General features: G+C 55.3%; 2 protein-coding genes across 2 annotated transcripts; one reads left to right on the forward strand and one right to left on the reverse strand.

Moving 5' to 3' along the window:
• The first annotated feature begins 229 nt into the window (after positions 1–229).
• LOC127189155 (double C2-like domain-containing protein gamma) lies at positions 230–4729 on the forward strand. Its single transcript, XM_051145790.1, has 11 exons — positions 230–458; positions 549–852; positions 1001–1080; positions 1152–1223; positions 1373–1482; positions 1563–1698; positions 1819–1872; positions 3459–3616; positions 3707–3788; positions 4083–4179; positions 4251–4729. Exons 2-11 carry the CDS (start codon positions 609–611, stop codon positions 4379–4381), a joined length of 1164 nt encoding a protein of 387 aa, XP_051001747.1. The 5' UTR covers positions 230–458; positions 549–608; the 3' UTR covers positions 4382–4729.
• A 271-nt stretch (positions 4730–5000) lies between these two features.
• Ndufv1 (NADH:ubiquinone oxidoreductase core subunit V1) lies at positions 5001–9702 on the reverse strand. Its single transcript, XM_051145791.1, has 10 exons — positions 9524–9702; positions 8526–8608; positions 8281–8451; positions 7569–7752; positions 7114–7303; positions 6158–6370; positions 5832–5998; positions 5547–5628; positions 5271–5416; positions 5001–5167 (listed from the first exon to the last, which is right to left on the reverse strand). The coding sequence occupies exons 1-10, from the start codon at positions 9593–9595 to the stop codon at positions 5081–5083; spliced, it is 1395 nt and encodes a 464-aa protein (XP_051001748.1). The 5' UTR covers positions 9596–9702; the 3' UTR covers positions 5001–5080.
• Positions 9703–10516: the final 814 nt, after the last annotated feature.

A 10516-nucleotide genomic window follows, 5' to 3' on the forward strand; every position in this document is an offset into this window, starting at 1 on the left:
TAAAATGTAGGGCCCTCCCAGCTACTGTACCTACTTCTGTAGAAGCGCCACCCCAGTCCCTTCACACCTCTGCAGTCCCCTGTCCCCTCCACTTTTCTCTCTGTCCTCCCACATTTATCCTACCCTTCTCACCTTCTCCTGCCTACCCCACCTCCTCAACACACCCTTTTCATCACCTCTGGCCCTGCATCCTCTTCACCCAGCAGCAGGACCACATGATGGTGGTAAAAATAGCTCCGTGTAACAGTGTGACGAGAGGGGCAGAGGCAGGAGACAAGGCTGGGCCCCCAGTGCTAGGGAAGGGCCCTTGGGAGGCGTGGGCTCCTGAGCCCCTCCTTGCTCAGTCACACACTTGCTTCAATGTGTCACCTCAGTCTCAGGCTCCATCACCCTAGGCATACACCCAGAAGCAGCAGCAGCAGCAGCAGCAGCAAAGCAGTGTGACACATCTCTCAGAGGTAAGGATCCCCACCCTTTTAGTCTTAGGACCCCTTGGTCTGTCCTAGGGCAGCCTTGGTGACGCCTCTTTATTCCATCTTGGTGGCCAGGTGTGTGCCCAGTGTCCCCAGGAGGTGGGAGTTTCTCTGAGTCTCTATGTCTGAGCCACCATGGCATGTGCAGGGCCAGCCAGTGGGCGGCAGCGGGTGAGCATGCAGGAACATATGGCCATCGATGTGAGCCCTGGCCCCATCCGGCCCATCCACCTCATTTCTGACTACTTTCCACACTTCTACCCCTTCCTGGAGCCGGTGCTGCGCGCCCCGGACCCACAGGCAGTGCTGGCCCCAGCCATCCACTCTGCATCGCAGCTACAGCCCAACTCAGAGCCAGAAGGAGACTCAGATGACAGCAGTGAGTAGGGGACACAATGAGGGGATGCTCTCTAGGACGGGGTCAGGGTCTCTAGCGCCCATGGCAGAGGCCAGGCAAGTGGCACTGTGCCATGTGGGACAAGTGGGTGCAAGAGAAGGGTGACCATGCCTGGCACCTGCCACCTTAGCTGCCCTAGGCACCCTGGAGTTCACACTACTCTTTGATGAGGACAACAGCGCCCTGCACTGCACGGCCCATTGTGCGAAGGTGAGGACGGGGGCAGAGTTTCTGGCATGGGACAAGCCGCAGACCTCTCTACATGCATCTTCTCTCTGCAGGGCCTCAAGCCATCAGCCTCAGGCTCCATGGACACCTACATCAAAGCTAACTTGCTGCCAGGGGCCAGCAAGGTGAGGATAAGATCCTCAGATAGCAGGGACAGTTTAGGATACCCACTAATCCACCTTCACCCCTACCCCAAAATCAGATCTCAGTTGCTAGGATCCAAGAATCAGGGCAGGAGGCCAGGAGGGTGCCTGACCTGCCCGCCTGGTCCCAGGCCAGCCAGCTTCGGACCCACACTGTTCGAGGCACGAGGGGACCTGTCTGGGAAGAGACACTTACCTATCATGGCTTTACTCGTCAGGATGCTGGACGGAAGACCCTGAGGTGAGGACCCAGCTTAGGGCACCAGTAGGGAGGCAGAGGATGGGGCTTGTATGACCAGGACTGACCTGGATGGCCACCAGGCTATGCGTGTGTGAGGACTCCCGGCTGCGGCGCCGGAGGCGAGCACCACCCTTAGGGGAGCTACGGGTGCCCCTGAGGAAGCTGGTGCCGAACCGAGCCCGGAGCTTTGACATCTGCCTGGAGAAGCGGAGGCTGGTGAGTGGAGCAGCTGAAGCTCAGGTTGGGTCTATAGGACCAGGAGCCATGTGGTGAGGAGAGTTGGGGAAGGGAACTGGACAATATCTACTGAAGTGACCAAGTTCTCTGGTTTTTCAGACCACGAGGCCCAAGAGCCTGGACACAGCTCGTGGCATGTCTCTGTATGAGGAGGTGGGTAGGAAGGTTTGACTGAGCCAGATAGACAGAGGGGCCTAGACTGCCCAGGCTGGGATCAGGGTTGAGCTAGGCAGGGGCACAGGCCCTTAAGGGCTTCGTGGAATTTGTATCCATCTCTCTCATAAATTCTGTGAGTCCTCAAGATCTGCTAGGGTTGGGCTGGAGAGATGGCTCAGCAGTTAAGAGCACTGACTGCTCTTCCGAAGGACCTGGGTTCAATTCCCAGCACCCACATGGCAGCTCACAACTGTCTATAACTCCAAGATCTGACACTCTCAACACAGACATACATGCAGGCAAAACACCAATGCACACACAATAAAAAATTAAAAAAAAAAAAAAAAAAAAAAGATCTGCTAGGGTCCGGAAGTGGCTGGGCAGGGTAATGGTGAGCCTTTTGCTAGGGCAGCCTGGAGATGAGGAACACTAGGAAGGGCCTGCGAAGTTCTCAGCTGATAGGTAGGCAGATGGGTAGGTAGAGACCAGCACTCTAGAGTCAGAGTCTGAAAGGTGGTGCTTGTGGCCAGAGGCGGGAGAAGGCGGAAAGGTGGAGGGGGGGTGGGGGAGTGGGGCGGCGGTGGAGGGGGGGAGTAGAAAGAAGCTCCCAGGTTGCTTGTCTGCCACTAGTGTCAGGGCTAGGGATATCTGTGTCTGCCTCTCAGGAGGCTGTGAGGATGACTTCCGTACTTATTCAATTCCACTTGAGATCCTGCCCAGAAGCCCATCGCCCGGCAGGAAGGACACCTACAAGGCTAGGAGGCAGGCCCTCCAACTGCTCCTGGCAGCAGCGTAGGTGCCCTGCCCCCTAGTGGAGACCCAAGTTTTTGCAGCGTCTGATTAGCTAAGCCCAAACCTGTGAGACAACCAATCCTAGAATCAATGTGCAATTGTGCTTCGGCACGTGCTGCAGGCAGAGCACTCCTGTGGTACTGAGCACCGCCAACGATTAGAATGTTGGAGTCTCCCAAAGGTAGGGGAGAAGGCATGCTTTCCCAGGCTTGCCTGGGGGCTCCAGTGTCTAAGAACATGGCAAAGGACATTCATAACACGCTCTGCCAGGCAGTAGGGATGGAGGTGAGCTAAGAGACCTGTCCCTCCCTGATGTCAGTCTCCCAGAGCTACTGCCATTGCATGGGGCCAGCCAGTTAGAAAGCCCCTGGCATGGCTGTGACGCTCCCCATCAGCTCCCTTACCTGCTCTGATCTGAGCAGCAACCTCCTTACCTTTCTTGGCCTTTGGAGGGTACAGATCTCTGAGCCTCACTATAAGATCTCATCACTGGCCAGCACTCGGGAGGCAGAGGCAGGTGGATCACTGTGAGTTCGAGGCCAGCCTGGACTACAGAGTGAGTCCAGGACAGCTAAGGCTAACATAGAGAGACCCTGTCTCGGGGGGGGGGGGGGGGGGGGGGGAAGAGATCTCATCACTGGGAACTAGGAACATGGCTATCTGGGGAAATAAGCTTGACAGCCTGGTTTCTCTATAGTCATTTGTGCTTTCACACTGGGACCTGACCCCTGCAGGGGGGGGCCTGGGGGGGTTCAGACTGCACAGGGTCTGACCACAGCTTGCACCTGCAGGAAGAGGTAGAGGCAGAGGTGTCTGGAGAGGAACGTGGGCGCATCCTACTGTCCCTGTGCTACAGCTCCGAGCGCGGTGGCCTGCTGGTGGGTGTGCTGCGCTGTGCCCACCTTGCTCCCATGGATGCCAATGGCTACTCGGACCCCTTTGTCCGCCTGTGCGTAGAAACAGGCAGGTGGGCGTGAAGGGTGAGAGAGGGTCCTCGGCTCTGCGGGGCCATGCCTAACCTGCCCATCTGTCCATCCAGTTTCCTGCATCCAAGTTCTGGGAAGAAATCCAAATACAAGACCAGTGTTCGGAGGAAGACCCTGAACCCCGAGTTCAATGAGGTGGGTCACAGCTGGGAGACCCCAGTCAAGTGCAGTCTTGCCTTAGCAAACTAGGCTCTACCTGAGCCTGTTTCTTTTCTTTTCCTTTTTTTTTGGTTCTTCGAGACAGGGCTTCTCTGCATAGCCTTGGCTGTCCTGGACTCACTTTGTAGACCAGGCTGGCCTTGAACGCACAGTGATCCGCCTGCTCTGCCTCCCGAGTGCTGGGATTGCAGGTGCGCGCCACCATGCCCGGCCTGAGCCTGTTTCTTAAGCTGCGGAGAGCTCACCTCTCTCCTGTGCCTTTCGTTACAGGAATTCTTTTACGCAGGTCATCGGGAGGAGCTGGCCCAGAAGGCACTGCTGGTGTCTGTGTGGGACTATGACCTGGGCACGGCTGATGACTTCATAGGTAAGCAGGAACACGGGGTGCTGGAGGGGGCCTCATGAGCCTCTGCTGGCTACAGACCCATCCCTCGGCAGGTGGGGTGCAGCTGAGTGGCAGAGCCAGTGGGGAACGCCTGCGCCACTGGCGTGAGTGCCTCGGCCGCTGTGACTGCCGGCTGGAACTGTGGCACCTGCTGGACAGTGTGCCCCCCCAACTCGACGAGTAGCCAGCACAAGGCCCTGCTTGCAACCTATTCAGGGGCCAAGATGTCTGCTCCATCTAGAAAGAGCTCTGGGTTGGCCCCATCTGCTTTGCTTACTTTTGTCTCCTTTCAGTCGCGCTACCCCAGAACACAAAGCAAAATAAACATTTGTTTCTGCCAGGCAGGATTGTCCTTTGCCTAGGAATGTCTGCTGCTTCTAGCCCCTTACCTCACAGGGCAGACCAGGCCCCTATTTCCTGTCTCCCAACCCTTAGGGCAGTATTTCTCAGTCTTCCTTATGTTGTGGTGACCCCCAACCATAAAATCATTTCATTGCTAGTTTGTAACTGTAATGTTCCTGCTGTTAGGAATCCTAGTGCAAAGATCTGATATGTAACCCCCCCCCCCCCCCACACACACACACATATACACAAAAGGGTAGCAACCCACAGGTTGAGAACCACTGGCCAAGTTCAGGACTGGGGTATAGCTCTGTGACAGCATGCCTACTTGCCATGCACAAAGCCCTGAGCTTTATCCCCTCGTACCACAAAAATAAAAGTGGGCCAAGCTTAGCCTTCCCTTGCCCAATACCTCCAGGTATGGGTAGGGGAGAGTGGGAGAAAAGAAGAGTCCCAGACAAGCTGGGATTGGAGAGTGGGCAGCTCTTGTTTATTGTCCAGCTTCCCAAAGGGATGTGAAATCAGCAGGCTGGAGATGGGCTCAGGAGGCTGCCTGCCAGGCCTGGTGCTGCTGGGCAAACCGTTGCATCCGATCCTCCAGCTCTGGCCGGAAGTGCCGGATCAGACCCTGGGGAGGAGAGAGGCACTGAATGAACCAGAATTCTAAATTCCCAAAGCTCTGGGCTCTCAATGCCACCCACCTTAGTGTCACACAGCAGGGCAATGTGTACCTGTACTGGCCAAGCGGCACCATCACCCAGAGCACAAATGGTGTGGCCTTCTATCTGCTTGCTGATCTCCCAGAGGGAGTCAATCTCAGCTGGCCGGGCATCGCCCCTCACAAAGCGGGCCATCACCTTGTTCATCCAGTCAACTCCTACAGCAGAGCAGCAAGAGTGGCCTGAGGTGTGCCACCAGGGAGAGGGCAACACTGAAGCGGTACAGGTCTCATGGGGAAGGTTAGGAACAGCCCAGCAACTAGACCCCCGCCTTCCCAGGAAGCTCACCCTCACGGCATGGGGTACACTGGCCACAGCTCTCATGCTTGTAGAACTCAATGAGCCGAGCGATGGCTTTCACAATGTCAGTCTAGGAGGCAAGGAACAGCGCAGGCACCTTAGCCACCTGCCACACCATGACCTGGGTCCCAGTGTTCTGGCCCACACTCCCACTGTACAGGGATCTCAGGCTGTAGGAATTGGAAGCCATGAGCTAGTAAGAGAATTTTCGAGCGGCCCAGGGAGGGGATAACACCAGGCTGGCAGGAGGTTTGTGGGCATGAAGGCCATTACCGAGCGATCCATGACAATCACGGCAGCCGTGCCCAGGCCTGTCTGGGCCTGCACCAGTGCATCGAAGTCCATCAGCACTGTCTCACACACAGATTTGGGGATCAGTGGCGTGGAAGAGCCACCAGGAATCACAGCAAGGAGGTTGTCCCAGCCACCTGTGACACCACCTGTGACAATTCCCAAAAGGACTGTCATGGCTAAGCCCGGCACACCTGCTAGGCTTAAGACAGGACCCATGCCAGCACCTGCGCCTGGTCTAGCCCAGTCCAAGGCTCCCCCATGCCCTCTCACGGCACTCTGCCTATCCTGGCTGGCCCCAGGCTTACCAGCGTGCTTCTCAATCAGTTCTTTCAGCGGCACAGACATCTCTTCTTCCACAGTGCAAGGGTGGTTGACATGGCCAGAGATGTTGAACAGTTTGGTACCTGAGTTGCGTTCTCGGCCAAAGCCAGCAAACCAGGTGCCCCCACGACGGCAGATGGTGGGGGACACAGCCACCGTTTCCACGTTGGCCACGGTTGTAGGGCATCCAAACACTCCTTCAAGGAAATGACAAGAGACTGGTGGCTTCCCAGGAAAGGAAACATGTTTTGTTTTGGTTTTTAATTTTATTTAAATTAATTTTATTTTTTTTATTTTTTTATTTTTTATTTTTTTGAGATAGGGTTTCTCTGTGTAGCCTTGGCTGTCCTGGACTCGCTTTGTAGACCAGGCTGGTCTTGAACTCACAGCAATCCACCTGCCTCTGCTTCCCAAGTGCTGGGATTAAAGGCGTGCGTCACCACGCCAGGCCACATGTTTTGTTTTTTGAGACAGGGTTTCTCTGTGTAACTCTGACTGTCCTAGAACTCACTCTGTAGACCAGGCTGGCCTTGAACTCAGATGTGCCTGCCTCTGCCTCCCGAGTGCTGGGATTACAGGCGTGTGGAACATGTTTCTTGGCAGTAGGATATCTTGCCCCTGTGGCAGCTCCTACTCTTGTCTTGTCACTCTAGGCCCATACTGCACCCCAGACTCCGGGAAGCTTATTTCCTGTTCGCCACCATACCCTGGCTCCCAGGACAGAAAGAAAGTACACTACCCAGAGGGGACATGGGTGTCTGATGCCACTGAGAGCTCAAAGTGGCACCGACAGAGACCGTTATTAACGCCTTCCCCCAGCAATCTGTGCTCCCCTCCAAAAGGCACAGGGAAATACTGTAAGAACCACCCAGAAGTCAGATCCGGATCCCGCAGAGCAGAGCTCAGGTGAGGCCTCATGCAGGGCCCGGCAGGGTCTTACCCACGTCTGCTGGGAAGGGCGGCTTCAGGCGTGGCTTCCCCTGCTTGCCCTCGATGGACTCAATGAGCGCCGTCTCCTCTCCACAGATGTAGGCCCCAGCCCCACGCACCACGAACACATCAAAATCATAGTCAGAGCCACAGGCATTCTTGCCAATCAGACCTGCTTCGTAGGCCTCTCGGATAGCTACCTGTGGGACAAGGTGTGAGTTCCCCAGCCCTATCCGCCATACCCCAAGAGCAGCCTCCAATACAGGGCCCATGGAACCCTGGAAGACTCCCTAAGTTGATCTCTGGAGCACACAGGAGGAACTCTGGGGCCAGGCCCTGTTGTTGATGGATGCAGGAGGGGCCCCCTTCCCCCTTCTGCTAGACCAGAGACTGGTGCTACCACCTAAGAATGGCTGTGCCATGAAGAGAGCATGTAAGGTGCACACGCACAGCCAGCACACTCACCTGCAGGTTGGAGGCCTCGTTGTAGAATTCCCCTCGGATGTAGATATAGGCAGCTCGGGCTCCCATGGCTCGGCCTCCCACCAGGCAGCCCTCCACCAGCTTGTGAGGGTCATGGCGCATGATCTCTCGGTCCTTGCAGGTGCCTGGCTCCCCCTCGTCAGCATTCACCACCAGATACTTGGGCCTGTGGGGGCCTGTGCATCAGTCAGGCTGCAGACCCACCCGGGCCCAGCTCTTAACCCAACTCCAATCCTTTTGCACCCAGAGAACCTCAACGCACAGGTCCTCTCTGCCCTGCCTGCGGCTCTCTTTGCCTCATCCCCAGTGTCAGGACACTGGCTGCCTATTCCGTATTTGACCAGGTGTGCTCCAACATGTCTAGAATCCAACATCTCTCCCTGTGCTTTCCCTTCAGAGTCAATTCAGTTCTTGGTCATGAAGACCAACTAGAGGTAGAGTGGCTGACTTTAAAAAAAAAAAAAAAAAAAAAACAAAATAACTAAAAGGCAAAGTTGGGATTTGAATAATAAGGGCCCGCCTCAATCAAAATCTTGTACGGATTGTAACATCTTGAGTCTCTGCTGACAGAGAGGCTTAAGTTCTGACTATCCTCTTACAGCCTGTTAAGTTTTCCAGAATCAGCCCCAAAATCCAGTGCTTCAGCAGCATCTCGTCTGTTCTGCAACCCCACCTCAGGGTACTCCCCACGAACCTGCCATCCGAGGGCTTATTCATGAAGCTCCACTTGAGGCCAGTGGGGAAGCCAGCGCCTCCACGACCCCGTAAACCGGACGTCTTGATCTCACCCAGGATCCAGTCAGGCCCCTTCAGCAGGATCTCCTTTGTCTTGTACCAGTCGCCCCGACTCTGGGCACCTTTCAGCCTGGACAGGGGAGGAAAGGAGGTGAAGAAGACCTGCCTGCTCTGAGACTCAGCAGGCTAAGGGCACTGTCTCACCTCCAGTCATGGCGGCCGTACAGGTTGGTGAAGATTCGGTCTTCATCCTTCAGCGAGCCAAATGAGGTTTTCTTGGGTGCTGTCTGGGGAGATGGAAGGTCAGGAGACCCAGAAGAGCTTGGGGACCATGTTTGGAAGTTACATTCCACGCCTCATCCCAATTCGTCCCGGTAACAATTCTGATACAGGGATGGTCTCCGCCATTTAACAAAGGAGGAAACTGAACGCTTAAGCTAAAAGGAAGGTCACAAAGCTGAAAGCAGATGGCTCCTGCTGAGCCCGTGTCACACTTCGGTTGTTGCACCAACACTGCTTCCCCAAGCCCAGCATTTGTTTGTCTGGCTCTTCCACTAGAGCAAAACCTGGTTAGAGGAGGGGCTTGTAACTCTGCTAATCAGAAGTATGTGTTCCTTGATGGAAGGGAATTGCTTCGCTGGGGCTGAGATACAAAAGGGATGTGGGGTCTACCCGAGATAAGGTGAAGAGGTATGGACTGGAATGGCTCGTGACTTCGTAAAAAGTGGACTGACACCCACTCCTACCTCCTTAAAAGCAACTTTTCCACAGGTGGGTGCCTGTGGTTCCAGGAACACCCAGGATGCTGCGATAGGAGGATCTCCACTAAACTATATAGTGACCCCTTATCTCTAATAAAGCAAACAGTCAAACAAAAACCCACAAATGTGCTTCCAGGCCACTACAAGAAATAGACCCCTGGCGGGGGAATGCTTCCCCAAAGCTGTTTTCTGCATTTTCAAATGGGGCAATGGCCCTGATACCCAGCAAGGCTTCAAAACCTGCAAACCCTCAGGCCAGGACGAGGCCGTCAAACAACAGAAGCTGGACTAGAGAGCGTGTGTCCTGAGTTGGGACCGTCCGCTTTTATTTAAGCCGGGCGGCAACCCGGAGAGAAAGAGAGGACTCTGCAGAGGGAAGCACAACCCCGAGGGCCGCACACAAGGGCGGCCATCTCAGGCCTGAGCCAGAACGGGCCTCACCGTGCCGCTGCTGAAACGCACAGATACCCGTACAGGAAGCGACCCCCCGAGAAGATGCCGTGCCGCCAGCATCGCGGAAGCCAGGCGGGTCACCTCCCGCTGTCACCTTCACAATTCGGAGCCGTGAGACCGGCGCGATAGAAAGGCACCGAGGGCGCTCAGGAAGTGCGTCACAGGACCCGCAGCCCGCTGCCGGCCCAGGCACCGGGGCGCCTTTACGTTCCGCCCTCGGCCCCGCCCACTAGACGGGGAGAAGTGGGCACAGAGACCGGACATTTACTCTAGTGCTGGGCCTTCTGGGAAATGTAGTTCATCTGGCTCAGCCTCTCCTTTCTTGGAGACCAGTTTTCCTTTAGTAATAAACAAGACTTGCGTGTCGCCCTCTGCTGGATCCCAAGTATTCCGCTTTCTACAGGCTGTGCGTTTAGTGGGCACCAGGTGTATGCACGAATGGACGCTGGGGAGAGATTTAGTTGGGCTAATTCAGAATCAGATCGTCCTGTTCTGGTGTAATTACGCTTACCCAGCCCTTGGCACTTGATCTCACTTCCAGTCATGGCACTTGGTCACTTGGGCGCTTGATCCATCAATGCTTATCATACTCAGCTTTTGAAACTAAAAACCAGAAATGTTGTTTGTTTTTCTTTTAAGATAGAGTCTCATTGTCAGGCAGTGGTGGCTCATGCTTTTAATCCAAACAGAGACAGAGGCAGGCAGATCTCTGTGAGTTCGAGGCCAGCCTGGTCTACAGAGTGAGTTCCAGGACAGCCAGGGATACACAGAGAAACCCTGTCTTGAAAAACGAGAGGGGGGGGGGGCTTTAGGCTGAAAAGTTCAGGGTAGAGGGCAGGGTGTGAGGGTATGCCAGCCATGCCCTGCAGCAAGTAGGGACCAAGGGATGCTGGCAGAAGCTGGGAGGCCAGGTCCACTTTGGTATGATCTGAAACCCAGCAGAGAAGTGGCTCAGGATTTATTGCTCTTGCAGAGGATTCA

Source organism: Acomys russatus, chromosome 5 (genome assembly GCF_903995435.1).
Source record: "Acomys russatus chromosome 5, mAcoRus1.1, whole genome shotgun sequence".
Classification (NCBI taxonomy): Eukaryota; Metazoa; Chordata; class Mammalia; order Rodentia; family Muridae; genus Acomys; species Acomys russatus.